The sequence below is a fragment of the Vigna unguiculata genome, chromosome 10 (assembly GCF_037176805.1).
Source record: "Vigna unguiculata cultivar grain cowpea cultivar isolate G323 ecotype 2 chromosome 10, ASM3717680v1, whole genome shotgun sequence".
NCBI classification, from domain to species: domain Eukaryota; kingdom Viridiplantae; phylum Streptophyta; class Magnoliopsida; order Fabales; family Fabaceae; genus Vigna; species Vigna unguiculata.
Window position 1 is genome coordinate 937,443 of NC_140801.1, and position 26,502 is coordinate 963,944.

General features: G+C 29.9%; 3 protein-coding genes across 4 annotated transcripts; 2 read left to right on the forward strand and 1 right to left on the reverse strand.

Annotated features, from left to right (window-relative positions):
- Positions 1-2,896: 2,896 nt before the first annotated feature.
- On the reverse strand, positions 2,897-6,512 carry LOC114166638 (ras-related protein RABD2a-like). Its single transcript, XM_028051390.2, has 8 exons — positions 6,293-6,512; positions 5,432-5,504; positions 4,914-4,961; positions 4,785-4,832; positions 4,481-4,552; positions 4,226-4,381; positions 4,014-4,117; positions 2,897-3,200 (listed from the first exon to the last, which is right to left on the reverse strand). The coding sequence occupies exons 1-8, from the start codon at positions 6,304-6,306 to the stop codon at positions 3,104-3,106; spliced, it is 612 nt and encodes a 203-aa protein (XP_027907191.1). The 5' UTR covers positions 6,307-6,512; the 3' UTR covers positions 2,897-3,103.
- A 5,981-nt stretch (positions 6,513-12,493) lies between these two features.
- RPL4 (ribosomal protein L4) lies at positions 12,494-16,043 on the forward strand. 2 transcript variants are annotated; one of them, XR_014985475.1, is made up of 3 exons: positions 12,494-13,485; positions 15,347-15,507; positions 15,842-16,043. XR_014985475.1 is itself a non-coding variant. In XM_028051389.2 (2 exons), exons 1-2 carry the CDS (start codon positions 12,600-12,602, stop codon positions 15,379-15,381), a joined length of 921 nt encoding a protein of 306 aa, XP_027907190.2. In that variant the 5' UTR covers positions 12,494-12,599; the 3' UTR covers positions 15,382-15,555. The 2 variants fall into 2 exon arrangements, 1 of the variants encoding a protein (XP_027907190.2); XM_028051389.2 differs by lacking the exon at positions 15,842-16,043 and having other exon boundaries at positions 15,347-15,555.
- A 5,645-nt stretch (positions 16,044-21,688) lies between these two features.
- Positions 21,689-23,178, forward strand: LOC114166196 (stellacyanin-like). The gene is made up of 2 exons (XM_028050882.2): positions 21,689-21,964; positions 22,560-23,178. The coding sequence occupies exons 1-2, from the start codon at positions 21,805-21,807 to the stop codon at positions 22,946-22,948; spliced, it is 549 nt and encodes a 182-aa protein (XP_027906683.2). The 5' UTR covers positions 21,689-21,804; the 3' UTR covers positions 22,949-23,178.
- The last annotated feature ends 3,324 nt before the right edge of the window (positions 23,179-26,502 follow it).

A 26,502-nucleotide genomic window follows, 5' to 3' on the forward strand; every position in this document is an offset into this window, starting at 1 on the left:
TTTTTATTTATTTAAACAAATTGATTTTTTGTTAACCTTTTAAATCAAAATAGGAGTTAGACGAATAATAATGTATTATCCAAACACTCGATGGAAGGGAAAATAATATTTCAAAGGTAATTTGACTCTTTCGAAGACGAAGCAGTTTTTGAATTATTAACAATTCATCACTTTTGTCTATTTGTTTAACTTTGTGATTTTTCTATTTGTTACGTAATTTATGAATTTCATAAACAATTCATCACTCTAAACTAATCCAAAAAGTGACTTTAAATATATAAAATGCACTTTTATAATTGTCTGGTTTAGATTTATAGAATTAGATCTATGTTTTCCCTAATTGAAAATATTAATTATTACCTATTTAATGTTTTAATTATGCCAAATGAATTCTTTTATAGGTTGTATTCTTTTGGATTGCGAGTTATGATTATAGTTTGATTTAGTGCAGATTACTTTGATTTTAGTTTATTACAAGATTTGAATCAGATTAAACTGTTTCACAGTTTTTATAAATTTTATTATCATAAAGTTATTAAATATTTTTGAAAGAATTACAGATACTTTTAAAGAAGAAAATTATCGAATAGAAACGTGATATTTTTTTTTCTCAAAAATTAAGAATTATAACTTCCATATTAATAAATAAATGAAATAATTATAACTAAAAATTACAACAAAAATATGTTAAAATAATGTCATAAGTAAAAGAATATTATAAATAAAACAACATCTAAGATATATATACACATATTGTTAGTTACTGATTGTTTTTAAATGTGTAATATCATATTTAAATTGGTTTGTGTTGTTTTTAGTTGGAAATTGAACCTTTTAATTAAAAAAAAAAACACAAAATTTTAAAGAAAACTTTTGATCCATTTTTACTTTTCTAAATGAATTTGTAGTTATGTTTTTATTGGTTTGGTTTGAAACATTTCCAACCTTAAGCATATCTGACAAACTGTTTGTAATGCAGTGTCGTGTTTTTGATCTTTCAAGCAATTTGTTTGGTAGGGCGAAAAAAATAAGAAGGAAAAATTGAGGGACGAAAAATTAAAGAAAAATTATCCCGTAAAAGGTGTAGAAAAGAGACATAAAAATTAAGTTATTACTTTCTGAACCATATCCCAGAACCTATCATTGGGAAATTCATTTTGATGGGGTTGCAGCAAGAAATTTGATAGGTGTGGGAAGACAAAATCTTATGTTAATTCGTTGCCTAAAAGTTAACATGAGTGAATTCCACACAAAATCCTATCCCCACAGATTTAAATCTAAATGTCAGACAAGAGGAAGACCCACTTTTATGTATAAAGAAAATCATTATAATTTAAATTTCAAATACTTTATAAATTATGTATTTTTAAATAATTGGATAACATTATTATTTTGTGGTTAAATATTTTTGTCCCTCAAATTTCAGTAAATTTTGGAATTAGTCCCTCTTCAAAACTTTATACCAATTTAGTCATTCATCTTTAGAAATGCGTAAATTTAGTCTTTTTTACCAAATTTTGTTAAGTTTATTTGACATTTTAAATGCATTTTATAATAATATTTGAGTTAACATTGAAATGAAAATGTGTCAAACGATGTAAACAATTCAAATACTTTTATGAAATACGATTGAAATGTCAGATAAATTTAACAAAATTTGGTTAAAAGACCTAAATTCACACATTTTTAAAGATGAAAGACTAAATTGGTAATCAATTTTGAAGATTGACTAATTCTAAATTTCACTTAAACTTGAAAGATAAAAATATATTTAACCCTTATCTTGTTGGTAATCTTATTTTCTTGTCTCTCTACACATGAAAGATCTTATACTTAGATGTTATTTAAATATTTAACCACAAAAGTCTTACATCTCACAATACCAAAAAACAAGAAATAAAATAACAAAAAGGAAGCGATTACATCACTTAATTAATAATATAATAAATTAAACAAAACCTTAATTGAAAATTTTGAATATTAAATAAACAGAAAAATTTACTAAAAATTCAATTGAAATTTTATAAATTTATGAAAAACTTGAATTATAATTAAATCATTTATTTTTTAAATTGAAAATATACACATACAAAATTTTAAATTTTAAATTTTAAAAATATAAATCCTTAAAACCAACTTCCATAAGTTTTAACATGAGATATGAAATGAGATATGAAAGAATATAAAAATTGAGTTCATCAAGTGACAAGAGAAGGGTTTTTTCCACTCCTCAAAAGGCTCAAACTTTTTCCATAAAATAACGAATAAAAATAACAAGTAGCATTATGATTACCCAAGTTCTTTTGTTATTATATGCATACACTTTATTTTATTCTATAAGGGCCAAAAAAAAATGTATCATTTCAACGTAAAAAAATTCTTGTAATTATATATTTACCTAAAATTGATTTTCCCATTCTATAACTCCATCAAGGGTAATTATGTCCTTTAACATATATGATCATTTTTCCTTGCCTTCATTGTCCGTTATATCAAACAAGGAAAGAAAACTTAATTTTCTTTACTTAATCTTCTTTTCTACTAAACAATCCAAAACCATATACTTTGTTCTATTTTAATTAAAACAAATAATTCTATTTCTATTTTACTTTCCCTTCTTTCTTTCACATTCTTCTCTAAACAAAACCATAGAAGAAACATTGTGCTGATATCTAACCAGGCATTTTATATTTACTTCGACTATTTATATTTATTTATAGATCAAAAAGGCACAATAAGCAAAACGAATCAGCCCAGCAAAACTGATGTTTCACATCACAACCTTTTGTTCTGATGTTGTATGAAACTAAAGCATATTATATAAATCACAAAGTGGACACATGTTTGGAAGCAGAGTAAAAATAAAACTAGTATTGCCATGGTAATAAAAATAGACTAAAGTAGGAATAAAGTTTTATCATTAACAAGTACTAAGAAGAAGCATAGCATTCGAGTATATGTAAAGAATGGGATCACCTAGGCCACAATTCCCAAAGCAGAGGACGAATTATGTGACAGTGGTCCACTATTTAGTGAAATAACATACCCCTTACATGCAAAAGGTAAGTGTAGACCAAACAAAATGGATCTCAACACCATCAGGTTAGGAAGAGCAACAGCCACCTTTTTGCCCCACAGGTTGCCCTCTGATCTGCACTGTAGGAGGCCTTGCATTGTTTGCAGATGGTTGGCTTGCCATTCTGCACAAGGGTAAACTTACCATCACAAAAATACTTGCAAGAACAAGAAAATTAAATCTTCAATTGTTTGAATGGAACTCTGGAGAACCACAGATTACATAATAACTATCATTCAAGCACATTTATTTATTTATTTTTGTATGCATCTGTATTTACCAACTACAGATTAGCAATTCTGTGTGAATTGGCATCAGAAGTGATAAAAAGATGCCATATAGAAAGGTAACTGAGATGCTAAATGTGAAATTTTATGATGTCTTTCACTTCCAATTTCACAAATCAACAGTCAATGGAAAAAATGCACAGGGTAAATAAGATAAACAGGATTTAACTGAGATGCTAAAGTTCAATTATTCCAGTTGCAAATTTTGACTAATTTTTGTCTGAGTTGGACATATTTAGTTTTTTAACTTTGATGCCAATACCACAATCATTATAGAAAAAATAAAATAAAAGCATTTTATAATGTCTACAAGGACTTAACGATCGCTTTTAAAAAATGCTGATTCTCTGTTGATTTAAGATTTTTGTTTAATGTTAATTTACAGTGTTATCAATTTTATACATCGTGCAACAGTTATCATGTGCTGCTTTATAACTTAAAAAATATGTCCTATATATCCGTGCTTTGAATAAAAAGAGCTAAACAATTGTTTTAGTGCTTCTCTCGATAGCTAAAAAATGTAGTCTCGGTAAAAGATATACCATAAATAAACATTAAACAAGCTTAAAGAAGTGCACCCTAGCTTAAGTGATATTGTTTAATATCTGTATTCGTCCAATCTATGTAATAAATAGGAACAGGTACAATACCTATTCTTGATGGAAGCAGACATGGCCATGAAAGCATCTTCCACATTTGTAGCATCTTTTGCACTTGTTTCCATGAAAGGTATTCCAATTTGATCAGCGAACTCCTGCAATGGGAGAAAAACAAAACGTGGGTTGAGATGTGCATGTTCAGGAACACGAACATTTTCATGTCAACAATTATAAGCAGAAAGTGATATATGTCAAGGTTTTACTTTAGCTGTGTCATATGAAACAACTCTATTTGATGTCAGATCACTCTTGTTTCCAACCAAAAGTTTGTTAACATTATCACTGGCATAGCGGTCAATTTCACTGAGCCACTGCTTCACATTATTGAAGCTATCTTCATCTGTCACGTCATAAACAATCTGTGAAAGGAACCAGTCAGAGAAGAGTGCAACAAAATCCCCACAAAGATAGGGAACCTTCTACGTTTAAAATCTTAAGCTAAGAAAACCACCACCTACAATGATTCCATGTGCTCCACGATAGTAGCTACTAGTAATTGTCCTGAATCGTTCTTGTCCAGCAGTATCCCACTACAATAGTAAACCAAGTAAGAAAAGCTCAGTCAATACAATCAAGACTTTCAGTGATACTCAGAATCTCATATTGAGTAGTGATACAACATCTTAGAAAAAAATGGATCTTCAAAATTAATATAGAAATGAACAACAACAGACACCTCAAAAGATTAAACATATATCACAAGCTTACTGAAATATAACATTAGCAACTAAAAAAGCAATATCAAGACAATCAGATACATACAATCTGTAGTTTAATTGTCTTCCCATCCTGCTCAACAGTGCGAATTTTCTGCACAAAGTAAAATGTAATGATCAGTTGAGCAACAGTCTCAAATGAGTTCAAGTTAAAAAGGTGTTATATTGTACTCACAAAATCAACTCCGATGGTGCTTATGTAGCTCTCAATGTATGAATCATCCTGTAGCGCAGCATTGAAATCATCATCAAAGGTAGTAATTTAAAAAATAGTATTGAGCATTTGTGTACCGTCTCCAAGACAAAACAACATGAAAAATAAAGCATTAAGGTTATAGTCTTCCGCACATAAGGTCACTTCACACGTACTTTACATAACCACACAAGACCATTTAACTGCACACCATATTTTCACTTAGAAAGACCAATGAGAATACCAAGGGAGAAGAACTCAACAGGTTAAAGGGGATGCCCACCCAAAATAAACCAAAACCAATAATAGAGAATATGCGGGTAACTACTTTTAAGTAAGATGTTAATGTCCATTTCAAATAAGTTTACTCAAAGGATGTAAATCTGTTGGGTAGGAGAGAGAATATAAACTGTATAAGGAGGTGAAAAACGCGGTAAACAAGTAGAAGGAAACAACACAAAAACTACGATATAAAATTAAAAAAAGAGTGAATAACTTACAGCAAATCTTAGAAGAAGGCACGATTTACCAACACCAGAGTCTCCAATTAGGAGGAGCTTGAACAGATAGTCACTGCATAAATAACAGCATCACATGAAGTTTCTCATTTAAATTAGACCGATAATCAGCCGTAAAATCTCACCTCAAAGATCAACTAAGACCATTAAAATCATACACAGACAACAAATGATCGACCACTTGCTCCTTTAATTAAAGTTAAAGAAATATATAAATACAAACAAAAATCGTTACATTCTAATTTCAAATCTGGCACATTAGGTTACGAACAAAATATCATCCAGCAATTGTTAATCAGTAATAGTTTTAGTACCCCTCCCAGATTAATTATAGCATGATGATCCCCGTATAAAAATTATAGTCCAAATTATTCAAACCATGAATCCATTTTATTGGATCTAAAATCACTAGAAAATACAAACACCCTATCTATATTTTTTTTTTTTTTCAATTCACTCTTATTTCTCAGGTATCCTGATCAAGAGCCAGAGACTAATTCCTCCGTGTAAGAGATTGACAACTTTCGAGAAATTCTTCCACACGCATAGACATATATGAGATCATAGCCGCTTGATCACATGATCTCACATGAGGTCAATTAATTTTCAATTCATTCAAATCACATGCAGATACATATGTTTCTAATATTTGTCAAAAAATAAAAAATAAACCAACCACAAACCAGAAAAATCGATCCAATCTAGGGTTAACAAACAAAAAAATGGAAACCCAGAAACCAACCCATTCAAACAAAATTGGGCACATCCACAGACACCCTCTTGAAAAACAATAACAAAAGGATCAAATTGTTAGCGCAATCAGGAGGGAGAAACGAAACATACTACTCGGGATTCATATCGGGGAAGCGGCGAAGTCGCCGGAAAATGGAATGTTATGGGCGGAGAAGAGGGAGATCCGGTAATCGACGGAAGGCACCAATTCGATGAAGAAAACGTTGGTTTGGGTTGAGAAGAATGAAATGAAAAAGGGATTTTTTAGTTTTTGGTTTGATTTGGGTGCTTTTGAATGGAAATCGTGTGGACCACAGATGAAGGAAGGCTATACGGTGTCGTATTTGGATTTGTTGTTTTTTAAGTTTGGTTTTTATTTGAGGGATGCGTTTGACCATTCACACATGGCAACCGTTGACGCGCTTCCATCAAATTGAATTAATTATTTAAAATAACAACTTAGTATAATATTTAAACCACGGTGTATATTATTTTTTAAAAGTTAGATATGTTCTCGATCTTTATATTTAAAAACAGTTTAACATGTTAAAAAATAAATTATAATTAAACATACATTTTTATTACATTAAATAATATAATTTACTTATTTTTATGAAGAATTAATTAAAAAATATAAAAAATGAAAAACAATTTATGTTATATTCTAATTTTTGTATATAAATTAAAAAAATGTAATTAATTAAAAATTTAAATTAAGATATAAAAGAAAATAGTTGTATACTGTTGGATGTTGAAAAGTATAATTATGTATGTTGAATTTGTTAATCTGACTTAAAACTACTTATGTTCACATGTCATTAATTAGCTCAATATTTTGTGTACGTAGAAATGGCTTCTTTATTGTATCCTTAAATGTTACACTATTGAATTATTATATAGGCTTACATTTTTGTAGTAAATTGAATGTCACACATAGATGTTTTATGTGTTTTGCTTTTGTAAGTTATTGTGACTTTTTGTTGTGGGATTATCGTTTGTGTTTTTTATTTTATTTATGTAAGTTATTTTTTGGAAGCTTAAACGAATTATATTGCTACATTTTATTTTCCCTTTTTATATATTACTTTGTGTATTGGTTGAAACAATCAAATTGCCTTATAATATAGACATTTTTGTAACAAGACTTGAGTGTTAATCTAAGTAGTCAAATTTAAAACAATTATACTTTGATTAATAAAATAATAATATATTTGTTTTCATGAGTATTTACTCAAAAGTGAAATAGATAGTATAAATAGAATAAACTTAATTATAAAAGTATTGATGAAAATTTTGTAAACCGAAAAGTATTATACTCATATTAAGACTAAAGAAAGATTCTAAAGACATCTATAAAACGATATTTCTTGAAGTCTTAAAAACAAAATACAGAACCAAAACCAAAATTTAATTTGCAACTACAAATGAACAACATAAGATGTTTCTTTTGATGAAAGAACATCTAAAGAAAACAAGTTAACTAAAATTATATTCAAAGGATGACTGTAACACAATAAACCAAACATTAAGTTTGTATATCGACAAAATTTACTAAAGGATTCATTACCAATAAAATTTACCAATGGATCCATCACCAATAATATTTATGACAGATCCATTATTAATGGAAATTTATACTTATGTACATTATGACCACAAACTATTGATCTCATATTTAGAATTAAGGTTATTGATGAAATACATTTTACCGAATAATTATTATCCATCAATAAATATGACATTTTTTGTAGTGTGTGTAATTTGTTAAATTAGAAGTGATAAGGTACAATACTTATAATTCATTGTGATTAGTGGAAACCTTTATAAATTGCAAATGAGAACTTGACGTAACTTGAATTTGGATGAACCAATATTAACCAATTATATACTACTTTTTCTACTACAGTCTCTCCAAACACAACACGAGTATCAATGTCTTTAGGTATCATAAGTATCAGCCTCAGCCTCTTTAGTTGGGCCTCTTATTCTTCACCTTGTGAAGTCAATAAACGACTTTGAACCATCCTTTTGTTGGGATTTTCTTTATTACAATATTTTTGTATTCTTAATTTAAAAGAGTGATTGAGGCGGGTTAACAAGAAGTGGTTTGTGTACTCGTGATAATAAGGAAATATGTGATACTCATGCTATGAATTATGAAGGATCCAAGAAAGTGTAGCACAACAAGATAAGTCTTCTAAATCCTCACTATGATTTTTTTTAGTATGGAGGGGAATGAGAGCATACAAACAATGATTTGCAAGTTACAAGTCATTATCAATTAGTTGAGATCACTATGAAGAATCATTGATAGTTTATATATTATTGATATGATTTAAGAACACTTTCCCTTAATGAAGAGTGCAAGAAACAATCATTTGTCATTTAAAGAATCTTGAGATGTTGTCTTTGGATGAACTCATACAAATTCTCAAATTATATGAAAAAGTTTAACAATGAGACACTCAAAGGAGTAAAGGCAAGTCCATCATCCTCATTGTTCAAAAGGCTAAAAAGTTTAATCTAATAAAGGAAGTTGAGGTAGCAAACAACATATTATGCATTTCTTCTTTTCGCAACTTCAAGAGAATGCTCAAAAGGCTTGATGAATATGGAAAGGGTACGATATTCAACCCTAAGGAATATAAGGACCATGAGGAAAATGTGGTTTTTTATGATTGTAAAAAGTTAAGATACTTCATATTAGAATGTATTGAACAACACAACAAGAAGAAAAAAAGTTTTATTTTAGAAAACCTCGATTCCTCTAACTCAAATGTTGAAAATGATGAAGCTCATATACGTCTCATGGCAGATATTGCATACAATATATCAAATGGTGACTTTAATGAAGAGGTGTATTTTAATGATATTCAATTTATTACTCAATCTTATTATGAAGTTATATCTAATACTTCCATAGTTACAATAGTTTTCAAAAATATTAAAAGTAATTTTCAAAGTCTTTAAAGAAAATCTTGAGCTCAATAATGAGAATTAAAAATCATGTTTAGAGAACCCAAACTTGTTATAAAAACTTGAAACTTGAAACTCTCAACATAAAGTTTGAAAAATTAAAGAGAATAGTTACGAAAACTAAAATTGTTGGAAAAAGCTTTGAAGAAGAAGACGCAAGCAAAACTATAAATTATATGGTATTTGAAAAGACTTTACTGAGAAAAGTCATATTCCAATCAATTATTTATATTCCAATCAATTATTTATGTCTCGATCTTTTTATAAAAATATCAAAGAGACCATACGATAAAATATGATCAAATTTGAAGAAAAACCTCATTACAAGGCACTTGCATGATTTTATAGTACACTGTTTAGTGACATTCCTAAGAAGCAATCACACATATCAACTAATGTGAAATGACCCAATACTTTGTGGATACCTCAAAATAATATAATTCCTCTTGCAAGTATTCTCAATGCAAGACCCCAATCTTGGAACCTCGACAATGGATGTTCACGACATATGGTAGACAAAATGTATATGTTCCAAAGTTGAGATGCAAGTAAGAGGCGATGTAATAGTTGGAGGAAACCAACATGGAAGGATAATTTAAGTTGGTTGGATATGTATGAAACATTTACTTTCCATTGAAAAAGTATTTTTAGTAGATGGTATGAAACATACCCTACTTAGCATAAGCTAATTGTGACAATTAGTGAAACGTTGCTTTTAACAAAGACTGATTTGTATGGTCATAATATGTTTTTTCTTATGAGAATCAAAGAAGATCGTTGGATTTAACATAAAAAGTGTGGAAATGCTAGCTTGATATTACTTTCTAATATGTAAAAAGCACAACCTTGTAAAGGGATTGCAGGTATTCAAATTCAATATTCTATGTGATAAGAACATGATTTTTTTTTGTTTATAACAATTATATAAGCGTGAAATCATCGTAGAGAAATGCTTAGCTATAAATTTTTAGTCAAAGAATTTGAAAATTATACAAAAGTGTTGCATATAGACAAACGAAACCTCCACGTAAGATGTTCAAAAAGTCTTTGATAATATCTGTTGAAGTCTTATAAGAAAATAAAATATGAACATCTTAAACACAAGTTATATGTCACCAACGAATGATGTATCTTTTGATAAAAGAATATCTAAATGAAACAAGTTGACCAAAAGCACATCCCCAAGATGATTATGACACAATGCACACAATCAAAGTTCATATGATTGAAATGGTGTTATGAGAAGTACAAAGAGTTGGTTCTCAAGTGAGTATTCACTAAAGTCTCACATCAAGTAATATGAAGAAGATAACAATAGAAAAGTACTATAAAAATAAAGAATTGTTTTTAGAGTTGTCACCGTAACTCAATAAGTCTCTCTTGGTTGTATGAGGAACTTGGGTAGTTGTGTGTCATTGAAGGATTTGTAGTTTTGTCCATAAAAAATTGTATGAAGGTTTGTAAGTTTTGCCCGAAAAATTGCATTTTTTTATTGAGTATTTGAGAATGTAGGCCTTGAGATACCAAATCACTTTAAATTTTCTATGTGCTTTAATTTATTTATTTTTGCTTTTATTTGTGGATGTGCTTCCACTTGAAAATATTATTTTCTTAGTGCGTGATTCTCAACACAAAGAATTAATAAAGAAAAATATTTTCCACTTTACTAGTACAATAATCAAAGATGTTAATATTAGTTCAAGCATGATTGCTTAAAGTGTTGACATAAGGCAAACCACAACATGCAATCTTCATCATTTTGGTTTAAGATGTCCATAAAAGGGAAGTTTCTCCATGCAAATCAAACTAATGATTCAATATACATTTATGTCACGCATAAATGTTGCATGCAAAATATTTCTTCAATCTACTGAGTACTTTAAATATTTTTGTGTCTTGTAGACATAACATGATACTTATTTGTAAATCTTTTACTATTTTGAAGTTAAGACTCAACAAGGAGTGTATTTTTGTAATATTCTTTTAAGAGAGATTTTTTTCCTTACAAAACAACTTTATCATTATATTGTTTGAAAAAACTGTGTACGAATTCTAAACACCTTGTACTTTATACATCGAAAAAATGATAATTACAATAATCTTTATATACTTAAATATATTTTTCACTATAAGTTAACTCAAACTATCTTTATGTAAATTTTCGGTAACACGTCTCAATTGAAAAAAAAAGTCCTAAAGAAAGTTTGTGAAAGATGACCTTTATTTCTTTTAGGTATTTATAATAGATGATGTTAGGTGATTTTATGAATTTAATTATTATATATATACATATAATATATATATATATATATTGTAAAGAAGAATTAAAGTTAATATTGAAGTGAACTAATATAAATAAATGTTAATGCTTCTTACTGTTCACCATCTCCTTTGGAAGACTTTTGTAAGCTAGTTTTGAAATCCTTTCAAAAACAATATAAAACCTATAAATGTATAAATGATTAAACTTGCAAAATTCTGCAAAACATATTTAGAATTCTAGTCCAACCTTCATGTTATAGAGTTTATGTAAAAGTGTTTCCAATTTAATTTCACTTTATTTTTTTTATTTTTTTAATTTAACAAATTCATTAATGTAAAGATTGAGTCATATGATTTAATTTTAAAATTTTTGAAATCTTAAACTTAACCTGTTAACTCGTTGATATAATATCTTATTATAGAGTTATTTACACACACACACACATATATATATATATATATATATATATATTAAAAAAATATTAGATCGTATATTATAACATTACATATTTGATTTTACAATCTTTCCGACATTCAAAATCATATTTTACGTATGCATTTATAACATGATAATTCTCCAAGAAAGAAAAGAAATAAACTTTTCTCTTTAACTAAAATTAAACGACTAATTTGTAGAAATCTCACCATATTAATTTATTTAAAAATATTATTTGTAATTCAAGGATTAGTTCATAGAAAACTCTTTTTCTTTCTTTACTTTTCATTTTCTTCTCCCATATGTGTTTATTCCAAATTTTATCTAACCATATGTTTAACATGAGTTTTGTAAAAAATAAGAAGAAAATTTTATCTAATTACGTAACAAATTGTGTGCACAAAATTTAATAAGAGTTTTAAATTTTCATTACATTAGTAATTCATTAAAACTCTAAAATATTTAAATGTAGGATATTTTTCTAGGTTAACATGAAACTCCTGCTAGTTACATATCACTTGAGTAATAATTTTAAGAAATTGATTGAGATAATTTTTTTTTTCATAAACTATTATTATTATTTTTTTTAAATTCAGAAAAAAAAGCCAAAAATAAAAGTGCTTATGAACTTAACTTCCACTTGTTACACAAAGACAGCACCACCAAATGTTATCTATAACGGATAGGATAGGAATAGCAAAACTGTGACTCTAAATTCTGCAGAGTCTGAGTCTTCGCCGGAAAATGGCTTCTGTGTTCCTCACAACCGCTACAACCGCCACAACCCCAACCTCTCTTTCCTTCACCTCATCCTCCATTTTTCTCTCTTCACACCAATTCCACATTCACAAATTTAACTTTCCAATTCAGCCCCTCAAATCCACCACCACCTCCTTCTCAATCTCCTGCAAGGCTTCTCCCATTCCCGTTCTTAATTTCTCCGGCGAGAAGGTCGGCGAGTCCTTCCTCGACCTCCGCTCCGCACCGCCCTCAACCGCACGCGCCGTAGTCCACCGTGCCGTCGTCACTGACCTCCAGAACAAGCGCCGCGGGACGGCCTCCACGCTCACTCGCGCCGAGGTCAGCGGCGGAGGTCGGAAGCCCTACCCGCAGAAGAAGACCGGACGCGCGCGCCGTGGCTCCAACCGGACGCCGCTCCGGCCTGGTGGAGGCGTCATATTCGGGCCCAAGCCGCGCGACTGGAGCGTGAAGATTAACCGCAAGGAGAAGCGGCTCGCGATCTCCACTGCGGTGGCCAGCGCCGCGTCGAGCGCTGTCGTGGTGGAGGACTTCGGGGCGGAGTTCGCGGAAAAGCCAAGGACGAGAGAGTTCATAGCGGCGATGAAGCGGTGGGGGCTGGACCCGAAGGAGAAGGCGATGTTCCTGATGACGGAGGTGCCGGAGAACGTGAGGTTGTCGAGCAGGAACATTGGGACTCTGAAGATGCACACGCCCAGGACGCTGAATTTGTTCGACATTCTGGATGCGGAAAAGCTCGTTCTCACGCAGGGTGCGGTGGATTATTTGAACCAGAGGTATGGGGCTGATTACTTGGGGAGTGATGATGAAGATGAAGAAGAAGAAGATGATTATGAGGGTGGCGAAGAAGGTGTGGTGGATGGTGAAGAAGGTAAATCATTGGTGTTATTAACCTGATGAATTATTCTTGTTAGTCCACATTAAAATAACTATTCATACAACAGTATTTAGAGATCTTACAAGTGTTTGTAGAGAAGTTTTGAAACCTCAATAGTAGTTGATGATGATGAAGTAGTTGTTGTTGCTTGACTTGATTGCAATTGCATAGTTGGTTTTAGTTTCCTATGATGGTATAGAATAGCAGTTTGCACCCACAACTGCTATTACAATTTGTTAGGCTTATGCAACTGCATTGCGATCACAGTTACAGATAAGGTTCTAGATTGTGGTCAAGGTTGCGGTTTTGTTGTGGTTCTTGATATCATAGAAAATTTTGGACAAGTGGGACTGAAGTGGTTGAAATAGTGGTTGTGGAGACTCCATAGGTCGTGATGTTGCAAGTGTTATTGCGGTTGAGGACTTTTTTAAAATTTAAAACCTTGGTTGTATTGCATTTCTTCTGTTAGTGGATTGTGAAGAAAGTAATGGTTAATTTTATAACTGTTATAAATTATAGGGTAAGATTTGTTTTAGGTCTATTAAGTTTCAGTTAAAATTGGTGAGTTCTTAAATTTTTAGAATAATAATAATCAGTCCTCACATTTTAATAAGTTAATTTTCATTACTCCCTCTAGTATTCAAAGTTCAATAAAGAAGACAAAATTCACCAATTATAAAAAAAGTATGAGAAACAAAAATCATTGTTCTTAAAATACATGGACCGAAACTAATTTATTATAGTAATGAATGATGATGTTGCTGGTGTTCTTTGGCTAGATTGTGATTACATAGTTAGTCTTGGTTTCCTATGATAGTTTCAAATTGCTGTTTTTGAGGTTTATGGTGCCTTGCAACAAGGTTGCTGCCAAGGTTTTAAATTATGGTCAGTGTTCTAGTTTATGAAGAAATGTAGTTGATGTGGCTGCAATTGCAGTTGTGACGACCCCAGAAATCTTGATGTTGCAGTTGCAATTGTGACTGTTATTTTAAAACCTTGGTGGTGTAGCTGCATTTGGGCTGCTGGTTTCCAAGGAAGTATGGAGACTTCAAACTACATTTGTGTTGGAAATGAATTCATGCTGGATGTTTCATGGACACTATGTCAATAGAGATGAGAATATCACCATTATTAGATAAGCTGTAGTAGTTTGTGTATAAAGTTCTCCACAAGTACTTTTAGGGAAATAAAATAAGAAGGAAAAATTAAATGAACTTAATTTGATTTGTGTTTTGTGTTAATTTTATGTTTGTGTTATGGCCATGTCATATCTGTAGTTGGTTTCCCGTGGTGTTTTACCCCATTCTAGTTGGGTTGACATGATATGTGTGGGAAACTCGGTTACTTGTCGATTGTATATTGTGATGCATTTGATAAACCTGTTTGATGCCTGACATGCCAACAATTTTGTGCCTATTGGAAACTGAGACTTATATTGCAGGCAATGTGAATTTTGCCACTATTGGTAATCATTTTATGTTGTGTGGTGTTCATGTTTCTGCATTTTTTATTGCTGAGAAGACTCTGATATTGCTTTTAAAAATATTCTCCTGGAAAAGTGTCTCACCTATATTTGAAGTCATTGCTCACCATTACTTGGATTCAAGTTACATTTTGTTTTTACAAAATTATCGTGTCGGGCCATTGAAAAGATTTGAAGTCAATGCATTTCAGTATAGTTGCTTAAATCTCAGTTTGATAGTCGTTCAGTCTTGAGGATTTGTACACGTTTCACTGCACATTCATTAATCAACCGAGGATGTACTTTGTGTTACAAATAATGTTTGTAAAAAGAGCTAATGATGTGTCTGAGTGAAAGGTTTCTGATCTTATTTGCTTTATATTTGTGATACAGGACCTGCTACAGAGGATAGTGATGTGGTGAATTGAGGATTTAAAGTCTTCTTTGAGCCATTTTATAGAGGAAATTGCTGATGCGGGGAATTGAAGGTCTAATGTCTTATTTGTTCCAATTTATGTCTCTTCCCTTTCCATCTCGTAGGGATCCTTTATCCTGTAAGGATATTTACTTTTGCCCTATTTATAATCAATTGTTTTGTATAATTGTTTTTGCATGCTGTTTCTCTCTTCCTAGGAAATTATTTTCTTTTAATATATTGAAGGCTGCTGGCAGATTAAGAATCGTAGTACATTGATAACTAGTACATGTTTTTTTTGTCTGTCCCTTACTCCTGCTCTTTTCAAATATTTGTTCTGCCACTGTTGAAGCTGATAACTTTCTGCCATGTTCAACTGCAATGATGTTTTATGTAATTCTTGTCAAAATTCTAAATATTATAGGCTTTAGTTTCACTTTTATTTCATTATTCTTGTATTTTGTTGTGTGTAGATTTGTAGGTGATAGTGTGTCGGTGACTTGTAGCATGAAAAGAGGAAGCTTATATTATCCAAATCAATAAATGAGAAGAGAAGAGAATGGTTGGTCTAGGAGAGTAAGAATGAGTTGGGTGTGAGAGAAAACTAGGAACCCAAATTTCACTTGGTTCAAACTTTTTAATTGTTGAGAAATATGTGATATTCATAGTTATTTACTTATAAATTAAATAGAAATTAAGCAAATGTAGATGTAAAAATAAATCCTACAATTTTTTTATGTATACAATTTTAAAATTTATTTTGTAATCATACAAATGATTATTAAAATAATTATAGTAATAACAATAGCGATAAAAAAAGTAGGGATAGTATTCCTTATAATTTATTTTTTTATAAATGATTACTTTTCTTTGATTTATTATTTACCAATATAATTACTATATTTATAAACATTTTAATTATTACATTTGTTGTTCACAAATCAATAATTTAAATTATATAAAACACTCACCACTATTTTTTTTTTTCTATTTTTTTCTTTACTTTTTAATGAAACTTTCCAAATAAATATTACAAAAATAAATTATTTCAAAATTATAAATGCTAATGTTGTTAACCATTTTTTCTTGTTTACGTATTTTCTAGATAATTATTACTTAAAATATACTTTTGAAATAATTATTTTCAAAATTATTATATTCTATAATTATTTTTTAAATAACATTAAAAAAATGTTTTGCAAATAAATTTTTTGGAAAAATTATTTTTAAAAATTTAAAATTGTAAATTCTCCTTCCTTCAGTTTTAAATAATAAAACTTTCTATCAAAATTTGGAGTAATATTTTTAGTAAACTTACACTCGATCAAGTTTAGGAATCGATTTTCCAAAAATTGAATTATGAACTGTTACAATAGATCTTCCTATTTAAGTAATTATTAAGCATGTATGCTATTGGGTGAAATAAAGATAAAAATTTGTTATTTTGAAAAAGAAAAAATTACAATGAGAGCTCTGGCAAAAGGGGAAACCAACACGAAGCTCCAATTTCAAAATTTTTCCAATTAGATGCAAAGCAAAAGATTTTGACTATGTTCAAGTCAAAATTAATAAATAAATTCATAATAAATGACAGTTTACAATTGACTCAGTGCAAAGCTGATTTGCATGGTCATGATATATCCTATTTTATGTTTTAAAAGGGACACTAATAAAAAAAATATTTGCTTTAATTCAGAACACCTTAAAATAAAGGGTTAAATATATTTTTGTCCCTGAAGTTTCAATGAATTTTAAAATTAGTCTCTCTTAAAAACTTTATATCAATTTAGTCCTTTATCTTTAGAAATGCGTGGATTTAGTCCTTCTTACTAAATTTTATTAAGTTTATTTGACATTTTAAATGCATTGTATGATAATATTTGAGTTAACATTAAAGCAAAAATGTGTCAAACGGTATAAACAATTAAATACTAGGCTTAAATAGTCATTTGGTCCTAGTTTTGGTCAACTTTTTTTATTTTGGTCCTACTTTTGAAATTGTTTTCAATTTGGTCATACCTTTCGTTAAATGTTTTCAATTAAATCATTTTCCTTAACTCCGTCTAAATGGTTAACGGAATAGTGGCCAGCGTGGTTCTTTTCTGTGACGTGGAGTACTGTTCAGTGACGTGGAGCACTGTTCAGTGACGTGTCTGTTAATTTACTATGCTAACCATTTAATTGTAATTGCAACATTTAGAGTTTAAGGTTAATTGAATGGGGTTTAGGGTTCTGTTTGTAGAATTGGGGATTTGTTCGTCGATATGGGGATATCCTACAATTGCCCCTTTCAGATCAATTTCTGCCATCCAATATTGACGCTAATCTTTGAAGAATCGTTCGTGGAGGGTTGAAGGTGTTCATCACAGAGGTAGGTTTTGGTTTAGGGTTTGATTTTTGCTGACTATTGTTTGGGATTAGTGTTAATGATTAAGGTTAATGATTGCGCACCACTATAATGTCTCTGCAATCGCAAATTGGGGGTGAGCCTGAAACCCTAGAACCACCATGGCATGAATTCCAAGTTCGGTGAATCCAACTATTGCAAGAAGAGGAAGATGTCCCACGAGACATTCCTATTCAGCTTAAGATGGATGGAAGACAACCACATTTCAAAATCACACAAACCCTAACTTTCAATTATAACATCTGGTCTATGCATACAGTGGAAACGAACACGTCACTGAACAGCAATCCACGTCACAGAAAAAGACCATGCTGACTACTGTTCCGTTAACAATTTAGACAGAGTTAAGGAAAAGGAGTTAATTGAACAAATTTAACGAAAGATAGGACCAAATTGAAAACAATTTCAAAAGTAGGACCAAAGTAAAAAAAGTTGACCAAAACTAGAACCAAATGACTATTTAAGCCTAAATACTATCATGAAATGTGCTTGAAACGTCAAATAAATTTAATAAAATTTAGTTAAAATGACTAAATTTACGTATTTTTTAAGATGAATGATTAAATTTATCAAAAGTTTTGAAGATAAACTAATTCTAAATTTCACTGAAACTTGAGACCAAAAACATATTTAATCCTAAAATAAAAATAAACAAAAATCCGTTTATATTTATGAAAAGTAAAAATATAATAACAACCATACATTAATATACGATGATTAATTATGGCAATAATTAGGTCAAACTTACTTTTTTTTACAAGAGCATACCAATTTAAATATTTTCCAATCAAAATAAACCATTGATTGGATATGATCTTATTTTCCTTGATATGAGATAAAGACATAACCAAACTTGCATTCTATTTTTTCCTTTGAGACCTATTTTCACAACCTTACTTTTCTGGATTCATGCATGTGTGTGATGTCTGTGTATTCATTCATCATATTTATATTTATTAATAGAAGTGTGTAGTGTGGTCCTACAATGCTGCCTTCATCATTCCCTTAGAGCTGTCAAATTCTCAACCTACTCCTACTTGCTTTCTACTTTTCATTTCAAAATTGTTTTTTTTTTTCTTTTTTAAACATAAAACTTTCTTATGTGCTTATCCATCCTTTTTTTTTTCATTGTTAAATAATCTTTTGACTTTTTCTTTTATGTACTTTCATTACTACTTACTTTAACCTATATCAACACAAAAAATAATTAATATTCTCCTTTATTACATCACATCACGTAATTATTATTGTTATTTTGTTTCTATATTTATAACGATTCAATGTTCGTTCTTCATTTATATCTGATTGAATATGGTCTATATATTTTTTAAAAAAAAAGTTCAATATGATTTCTTATATTAGATTAATGTTAGCGTTATTTCTCTCATTTTATCTCTAAGATTAGACAAATAAATAAGTAAAAAAGTAAAAGATTATATTAGCAATGTTTTGTATATTAAGGAGAATTAATTTTTGTCGTTATTCCAAACTAATCTCCATAACATGATGTAAAGTATCTTAGTATTAGGTGGCAATAACTACCACTAATTAATTAAAATAAATAAATAATGTTTAAGCATGGTGGTTTAGGTATATACAATTATCCCACGTTCGTAGTTCTTGCTTTGTTTATGTTGCTTCACATGTTTGGTAACTTTTGTGTGTTCAGCTGGAGTAAATAATGAGATAAATTAATTATATATTTATATATATTATTGAAAACATATACATTAGCTTGCTCATCAATTTTAAATTGCTTTCCAAAAATATGAAGTTTATTAAAGAAAAAACATTTTCAATGGTCGATAAATAAAATTGAAAAAGTAAAGTTTTGCATGTTTTTCACTAAAATTGAGTTGTTTTCATAATTTTGTTGTATAAATTCTAAAATGTTGCTTGCATAATTAGACAATGTAAGCACACCCATGTATAACAATATTACAACAGTTTGTAGAATCAAAAGTTAGGATAAGATAAATTATGTAATAGTACATATTTAGTTATTTGCTGATAAAAGAAAATATATTTAATGAAAGAACTAAAATATTTTAAATAGGTTGAGTAGATATATTTTGAAGTTTTATGCAAAAGATTAAAATAATGCATACGCTTCCACATGGCAAGATTATAATAATTTGACTCAGATTTGGTCATCATAACACACACAAATATGTTCTAAAAGCTTGCAATGTGAGGATTGAAAAAAAAAATGGAAAAAAATTGGGAAAAAAATAAAAAATAGAGAATATGTTGACAATTCTTTGCTTCTGTCCTAGTTATTCCCTTCGCTAGAAACAATCATTCAGAACAATAAAATTCATTTCTATAATTTAAAAGAATATATATATATATATATATATATATATATATATATATATATTTTGTTCCCTTCAAAAGAATAATACATTAAAAAGCTATTAATATTTCTTTAAAGTTTTGTTTGGTGAAAAGGGGAAGTAAGTTGATGGAAATAAAATGGACGAGTTAAAATAAACTAAAATGAAATTGAAAAAAAAATTAAAAATTAAAAAAGTGAGAAAAATAAGGGAAAAATTATGTAAAACAATGGTTTAGAATTATTTAAAGTAGGTGAAGATGGTGACTGCAATCTAAAAGTTGACAACCACGAATATAAAGTTGATGTATATATATACATACAATTGGCATTACTATGGCATGATGGTGATGCATAATTAACAAATTTTCTACGTTAATGCCTGCCTCTATTAATTCCTGTTTTATAGAATATTGAACCTTTGGTTTGAATATTCAACTCTCACAACATTTCCAGCAACATAGCATGTGCTTTTATCCCTTAGATATTGGTTTATATCCCTTTTTATGTTCAAAATCTCATATAAGATAACTTTACATTATTTAAAAGGGTTAAATATGTTTTTAGTTTCTTAACTTTCAACGAATTTTGGAATTAATCTATTTCAAAACTTTAGACCAATTTAGTCATTCATTTCTCGAAATATGTGAATCTAGTCCTTTTAATTAAATTTTGTTAGGTTTATTTAACATTTCGTATATATTTCAAGATTGTATTTTAGTTGTTTATACTGTTTGACACATTTTTGCTTTAATGTTAAGTAAAATACTATTATGAAATGCGCTTGAAATGTCAAATAAACCTAACAAAATTCGATTAAAATGACTAAATTCACGTATTTCGAAAGATGAAGGACTAAATTGGTTCAAAGTTTCAAAATGGACTAATTTCAAGATTCACTAAAAATTAAGAAACCAAAAACATATTTAACCCTAATTAAAAGGTCAAAAATCTTATTGAATTATGTTTAAAGTCAGTTTTCTAATATAGTATCACAACTATTTAAAAATTTTCAAATAAAATTTATTGTTTGTTGAATTCTGTTATATCATAGGTTATCAAACCAACCATAATATTTTGTTTCACACTAAAGAAAACCAATGAAAAATATATTGACATGATGAGAGAAATCGGTAATCTTACATCAATCATAAATAAAATGAATATATATTGTATATAATTGCATACAAGCACAACATATTTTATAAGGTTAAATTAAATTTAATAGTATAATATTTTAATTTTGAACATAAACAACAATAAGTTAGTTAATTAATGATGTTGTTCCAAACATTCTAGTATTGTGCTAACTTAGAAATTTATATATGCTCCACTTAAACTAAATTAATATATTATATATGTAGTTTTATCTGTCATAATTCTCAAATTTCACCATGTTTCTTCATAGACCAGCTATGCCAGTTTCCAATTTGAGATTTGTACGTTAGCTTCCAAGAAGAAATTATGGGAAAAGAATCTGAATGCATTAGGTAGAAGAAAGAGGGTGACAGAGTCAATAACCACTCACTATTTTATCCACATATATACTTATACAAAGTTGGTGACACAGTAAGTAAATGGAGTTGGTGTTATATATATAACCCTCCTCGCACACCATTTTCTTGTCACTGCCAAAGCTTCCTCCAATCACAACCTTAAACCTTAAACCTTCTTCTTCTTCTCAGAAAATAGACATGGCTAAAGCAATTGCAGCTTCTTTCTTGCTTCTGATGCTGGCTTTTCCCACTGCCTTCGCTGTTGACTATGATGTTGGTGACACCAGTGGATGGGCCTCAGGGGTTGATTACACCAATTGGGTCTCTGGCAAAACTTTCAAAGTTGGTGATAATTTGGGTAAGTCTAAGACCGTTTAAATACTCGTTCTCCTTTTCACTATTTAGTTTAAAATGGTTTAAATATTCCTTCTTCTTTCTATGCATCTTATTTAAGACGGTTTAAATACTCTTTCTTCTTTCCACGTAAAATAATTTAGGGTTAACTATGTTTTTGTAACTTTCAGTGAATTTTGGAATTAGTTCATTTCGAAACTTTGAATCAATTTAGTCTTCCATCTTTCGAAATACGTCGATTTAGTTCTTCTAATCAAATCTTATTAGGTTGATTTGATGTTTCGTACGCATTTCAGGATTCTATTTAAGTTGTTTATACCGTTTGACATATGTTTGTTTTAATGTTAAGTCAACTACTATTATGAAACGCGGTTGAAATATCAAATAAATTTAACAAAATTTGATTAAAAAACTAAATTCACGTATTTTGAAAGATGAAAAACTAAATTGGTCCAAAATTTCGAAATAGACTAATTTTAAAATTTACTAAAAAGTTATAGGACAAAAACATGTTTAAAGGAATAATTTATTTCTGATGGTTAAGATTTTTATGATGCTAAAGCTAACTAATTTGTGATGTCTTATGTTGAAAAAAACAGTGTTCAAGTATGATTCGAGCCATGAAGTTGATGAGGTTAACGAGAATGGCTACAGCAGTTGCAGTTCAAGCAACCTCATCAAGAACCACAATGATGGAAACAGCAAAATTGCATTGTCTTCAACCGGAAACAGGTACTTCATATGCCCAAGGCCAGGGCACTGTGCCGGAGGAATGAAGCTTCAGATCAATGTGGTGGCCGCCAACTCCACCACCCCTTCGACCCCTTCGACCCCTTCAACACCTTCTTCTCCGCCGTCTGAGTCAGGTTCTCCTTCCACCACCAACACCACTTCACCGCCGTCAAAGCCTAACGGAGCGGTTGGAGTTTCCGGCAGCATTGGGCTTCTGGCGGCTGCTTCGGCGGTTGTTCTTGGTTTCATGGGCTAGGGAAGAGACAGTGCTGTTTTTTCATCTTTATTCATCGATATGTTTTTTTTTTTTTTTTGAGTTGCTGTGAGCTTCATTTGATTCACATGTTTGCCTCATCTTCTTCATGTCTATCACCCTTTGACTTAAGAAAATGACACATTTCTTCAACTTTTCCTTTCTATTTCATTTAATTATAGGGTTATGTTATGTAATCTTAAAAAATAAAATCATTTTATTCTGCCATCCAATTATAGATATTTATAGTAGTTATTTAGAAAAAAAATATAGCAACAATAATTCTGATTAATTGATAAAATCAAATTTTTTATATTAAAAAGATGATTAATTGATAAAAATGGGATAAAAATTACATAATAAAATTATAAATAAATTTTTATTTTAGAAAATAAAATAATCAAATTCATAATTGCGTTTGCATTCATTATAATGTATATAGTGGATGTTTGTTTGATTAAATTGATTAAAATTAATTTTCTAATACAGAATTAGTATGTACGTGTTATTAAATTGTTCTAAGGAAAATGATCTTTTGACAAAAATATTTTGACAAAGTTGACAAACTTTCCTTAAATAGAATTAAAATATATTATTTTTTTATTTTTTAACTAAAATAAAGTAATAAAATAATACTTTTTTACCCAAATTAGTAGTTTGTCAAAAAGTTTGTAAGAAAAACTTTGTTAACATATCATTTTCCTTGTTCTAATCCAATGGGTTGATAAAATGAATAGATATATTTGAATTTTGCTGTTGGAATGATTTATATAGCGAAACTAGCATGAGACCCGTGCGTACGCACGGGTCGTGTTTTTGTTTTTAAAAATTTTTGTTTAGAAAACGGATTTAATATTATTATCAATAAATCAATAGCGGGATCCGGGAAAAGAATAGAAAACGTGATTTCATTATATTTCTGACCAGGAATAGGGCTTACTACAAGAATATTTTTTTTTGTAGGGCGATAGTTTTGAAAAGACAGATTGCCTATCTTCTCTTTAATTTCAGGCGAAATACGATCATGGGGTGCCAATTCAAAACGTTCTGGTAAAATAAGAACAGCCCCCACATTCAAAGTTTATAGATGTTTATTTCTGAATTTAAAAATATTCAAACAACAAATTCATCTAACGATTACGTAATTATACATTTACGTATAATTAATTATTGATATATATTATGTGTTCTATGTTATATGTTTTTGAGTATAGATTGTTATTTTGTTTGGATTACGAAATCTCAGTTTAATTTTTTTAGAAATTTAATTACAGTATGTTGTTTGTGCTAATAAGTTTAGAGTTTTTGTGAACATTAAAGAGTAAAAAACAGGTGTTAATTTATTTGTTTTGGATTTTCTTGTTAGATTTAAAAGTTATTTTTTAAAAAGAAAATAATATTTATATTTACATGGTTATAAACAATATGTAATAATTATATTCTTTAAATAAATATAATTTTGAAATAATTTGCTACAATTAATTACAGTTATATATTAGTTTTGTTATATTTGTTATATTATTCTCTTATTCAATTATTTATTTGACAATTGATTTGAATTTAAGATCAATGTTGGTGAATTGTTTTATTTTTTTGTTTTCGTTTCTTGTTTAAACCTAGCAGTAGATTATTAAAGTGGTATGGTAAACGTTTTTACTACTAATTTAATATATCTCTCAGAATACGAAAAGATGGCGGCAAAACCAACTTATTACATGTCTTGTCGTGGGGATATTTTTTTTGCACGTTGATTGGTTTGGTCAGGGGGTTTTATTTCGTTCAGTCGTAACGCTTTGTGGCTTTAAATGGTAAGTTGATTCAGTGTGCGTGTGTTTGGTCAGAAAGAAGAAAGAAGCCATCATCCCTGTGTTTGGTCAGAAAAGAAGAAAGAATCCATTATCCCTGTCGCAGTTGCAGCAGCCTCCAAACGTTAAAATGTCTTCATCAAAGGCCATGAGCTTCAGAAACTTTTACCAAAACTCAGTGACTGTCATGGAGCCCGCAGAGGTTGGTGCATTATTTTGTTCGTTTATTTAAAGTTTCGTTTTTTGGATATCAAAACCTAGGTTCTGGCGTAAAGTTAATCTTTTTTTGTACGATGGTGTTGTGGTTGAAGAAGATGTAGAAATTTGTGTTGAAAGTTTTCATTTTTATGAATGCTACTGCTTTCGTGTATGTTAGGAATGTCTGGACTTCGAAGTTGGTTTTTATGAGCAATGGGGTAAAATGCTACTGCTGGGGACCAACTTCTTTAGCGATCCGAAAGGAAATACCATAAATATAGAGTTTGAGGAGGGTCTTCTGCGTCAGAGACAGTTTCGTGGTGTCCAGACCATTCGGTCTTTTTATAACGTCAACGATGTTTATTATGTGTGTACTGTTTACTGTGGAGACCGATTTTTTCGTATAAGGCTTTTTGATCTGGACTGGAATGAGTTTGACTACCCTGGTAGAGCAAGGACTTCTCTTGGATGTAACCCTTTGTCTTCAATAAGGTTTTTCCAAGCCTTTAGGGTGCAGTTTATCCCAGCGACGGTATGCTATATTAATCCATTGTTATTACATTTACAGTTGCATTTGTATGGCATTGATTCTAATATAGTTCATGTCTTGATTGTTGTCTTAGATGGTGATTACTGTCCCAGATTACTTTCAAATATTCTGTCGGGATAAACTTGCGTTTCATTACGCGATCAAGTTGTATGATCCCCTGTCAAAGATGTTTGAAATATATGTCGATACAGATGAGAATTTGAGGATGGTCCTGTTTGGTTTTAGTAGGTACATTCCATATTATGGGTTGACTGGTCCGTGTTACTTACATTTAAACTATGTAGGAAACAATGTATTTCTTCATAGGATATTCTCGGCTGAAGGAGTAGAAATGGATTATAACAGAAATTCGGGCAGTGCTGCAAACACCCAAGTTCCAGTTGCTGCTCCTAATTTTGAGAAAGAATTAAGCAATTATGATGTTAAAGCATCTTCTTTGGTAAGACAGATATATATAATCCTGCTTTCATACATGAATTCCTATCTATGATGCATTAACATGTTTTTTTGAATGTAGTATCTGGATTCCAAATTTGCAAAAGAATGCTTGATCAAGGGTCGCAAGAGCTACAGATTGACAAATGACCAAGCTCAATTCTGGGACTGTAAGATACGTTGGACGGGCAGAAGTTCGTATGAATGTTACTTGACCTGTGGTTGGAAGAAGTTTTGCAAAGAAAACGGATTGGCTGCTGGTGATCGGATAAGATTTGTTGTGGAGGATGAAGAAAAGGGCGTAATCCACATATTGAAGAATTAGGTTATTGTAATGCTTTGAATATTTTGTCTGTCAAAGTATTACGTACATCTTACAAACACTTAGTTTAAGTTTCGTTATTATGAATTTTGGAATATATAGTTTAAGTTTATGTTACATATTTAGTATATAAAAATTAATGTATTTTGGAATGTTGATATAAAACTGCTTATTTATATTGACTATTATATTGACTATATCTACTTAATGATAAATATGACGTCTCTTAGCATTATTATACCAAGTT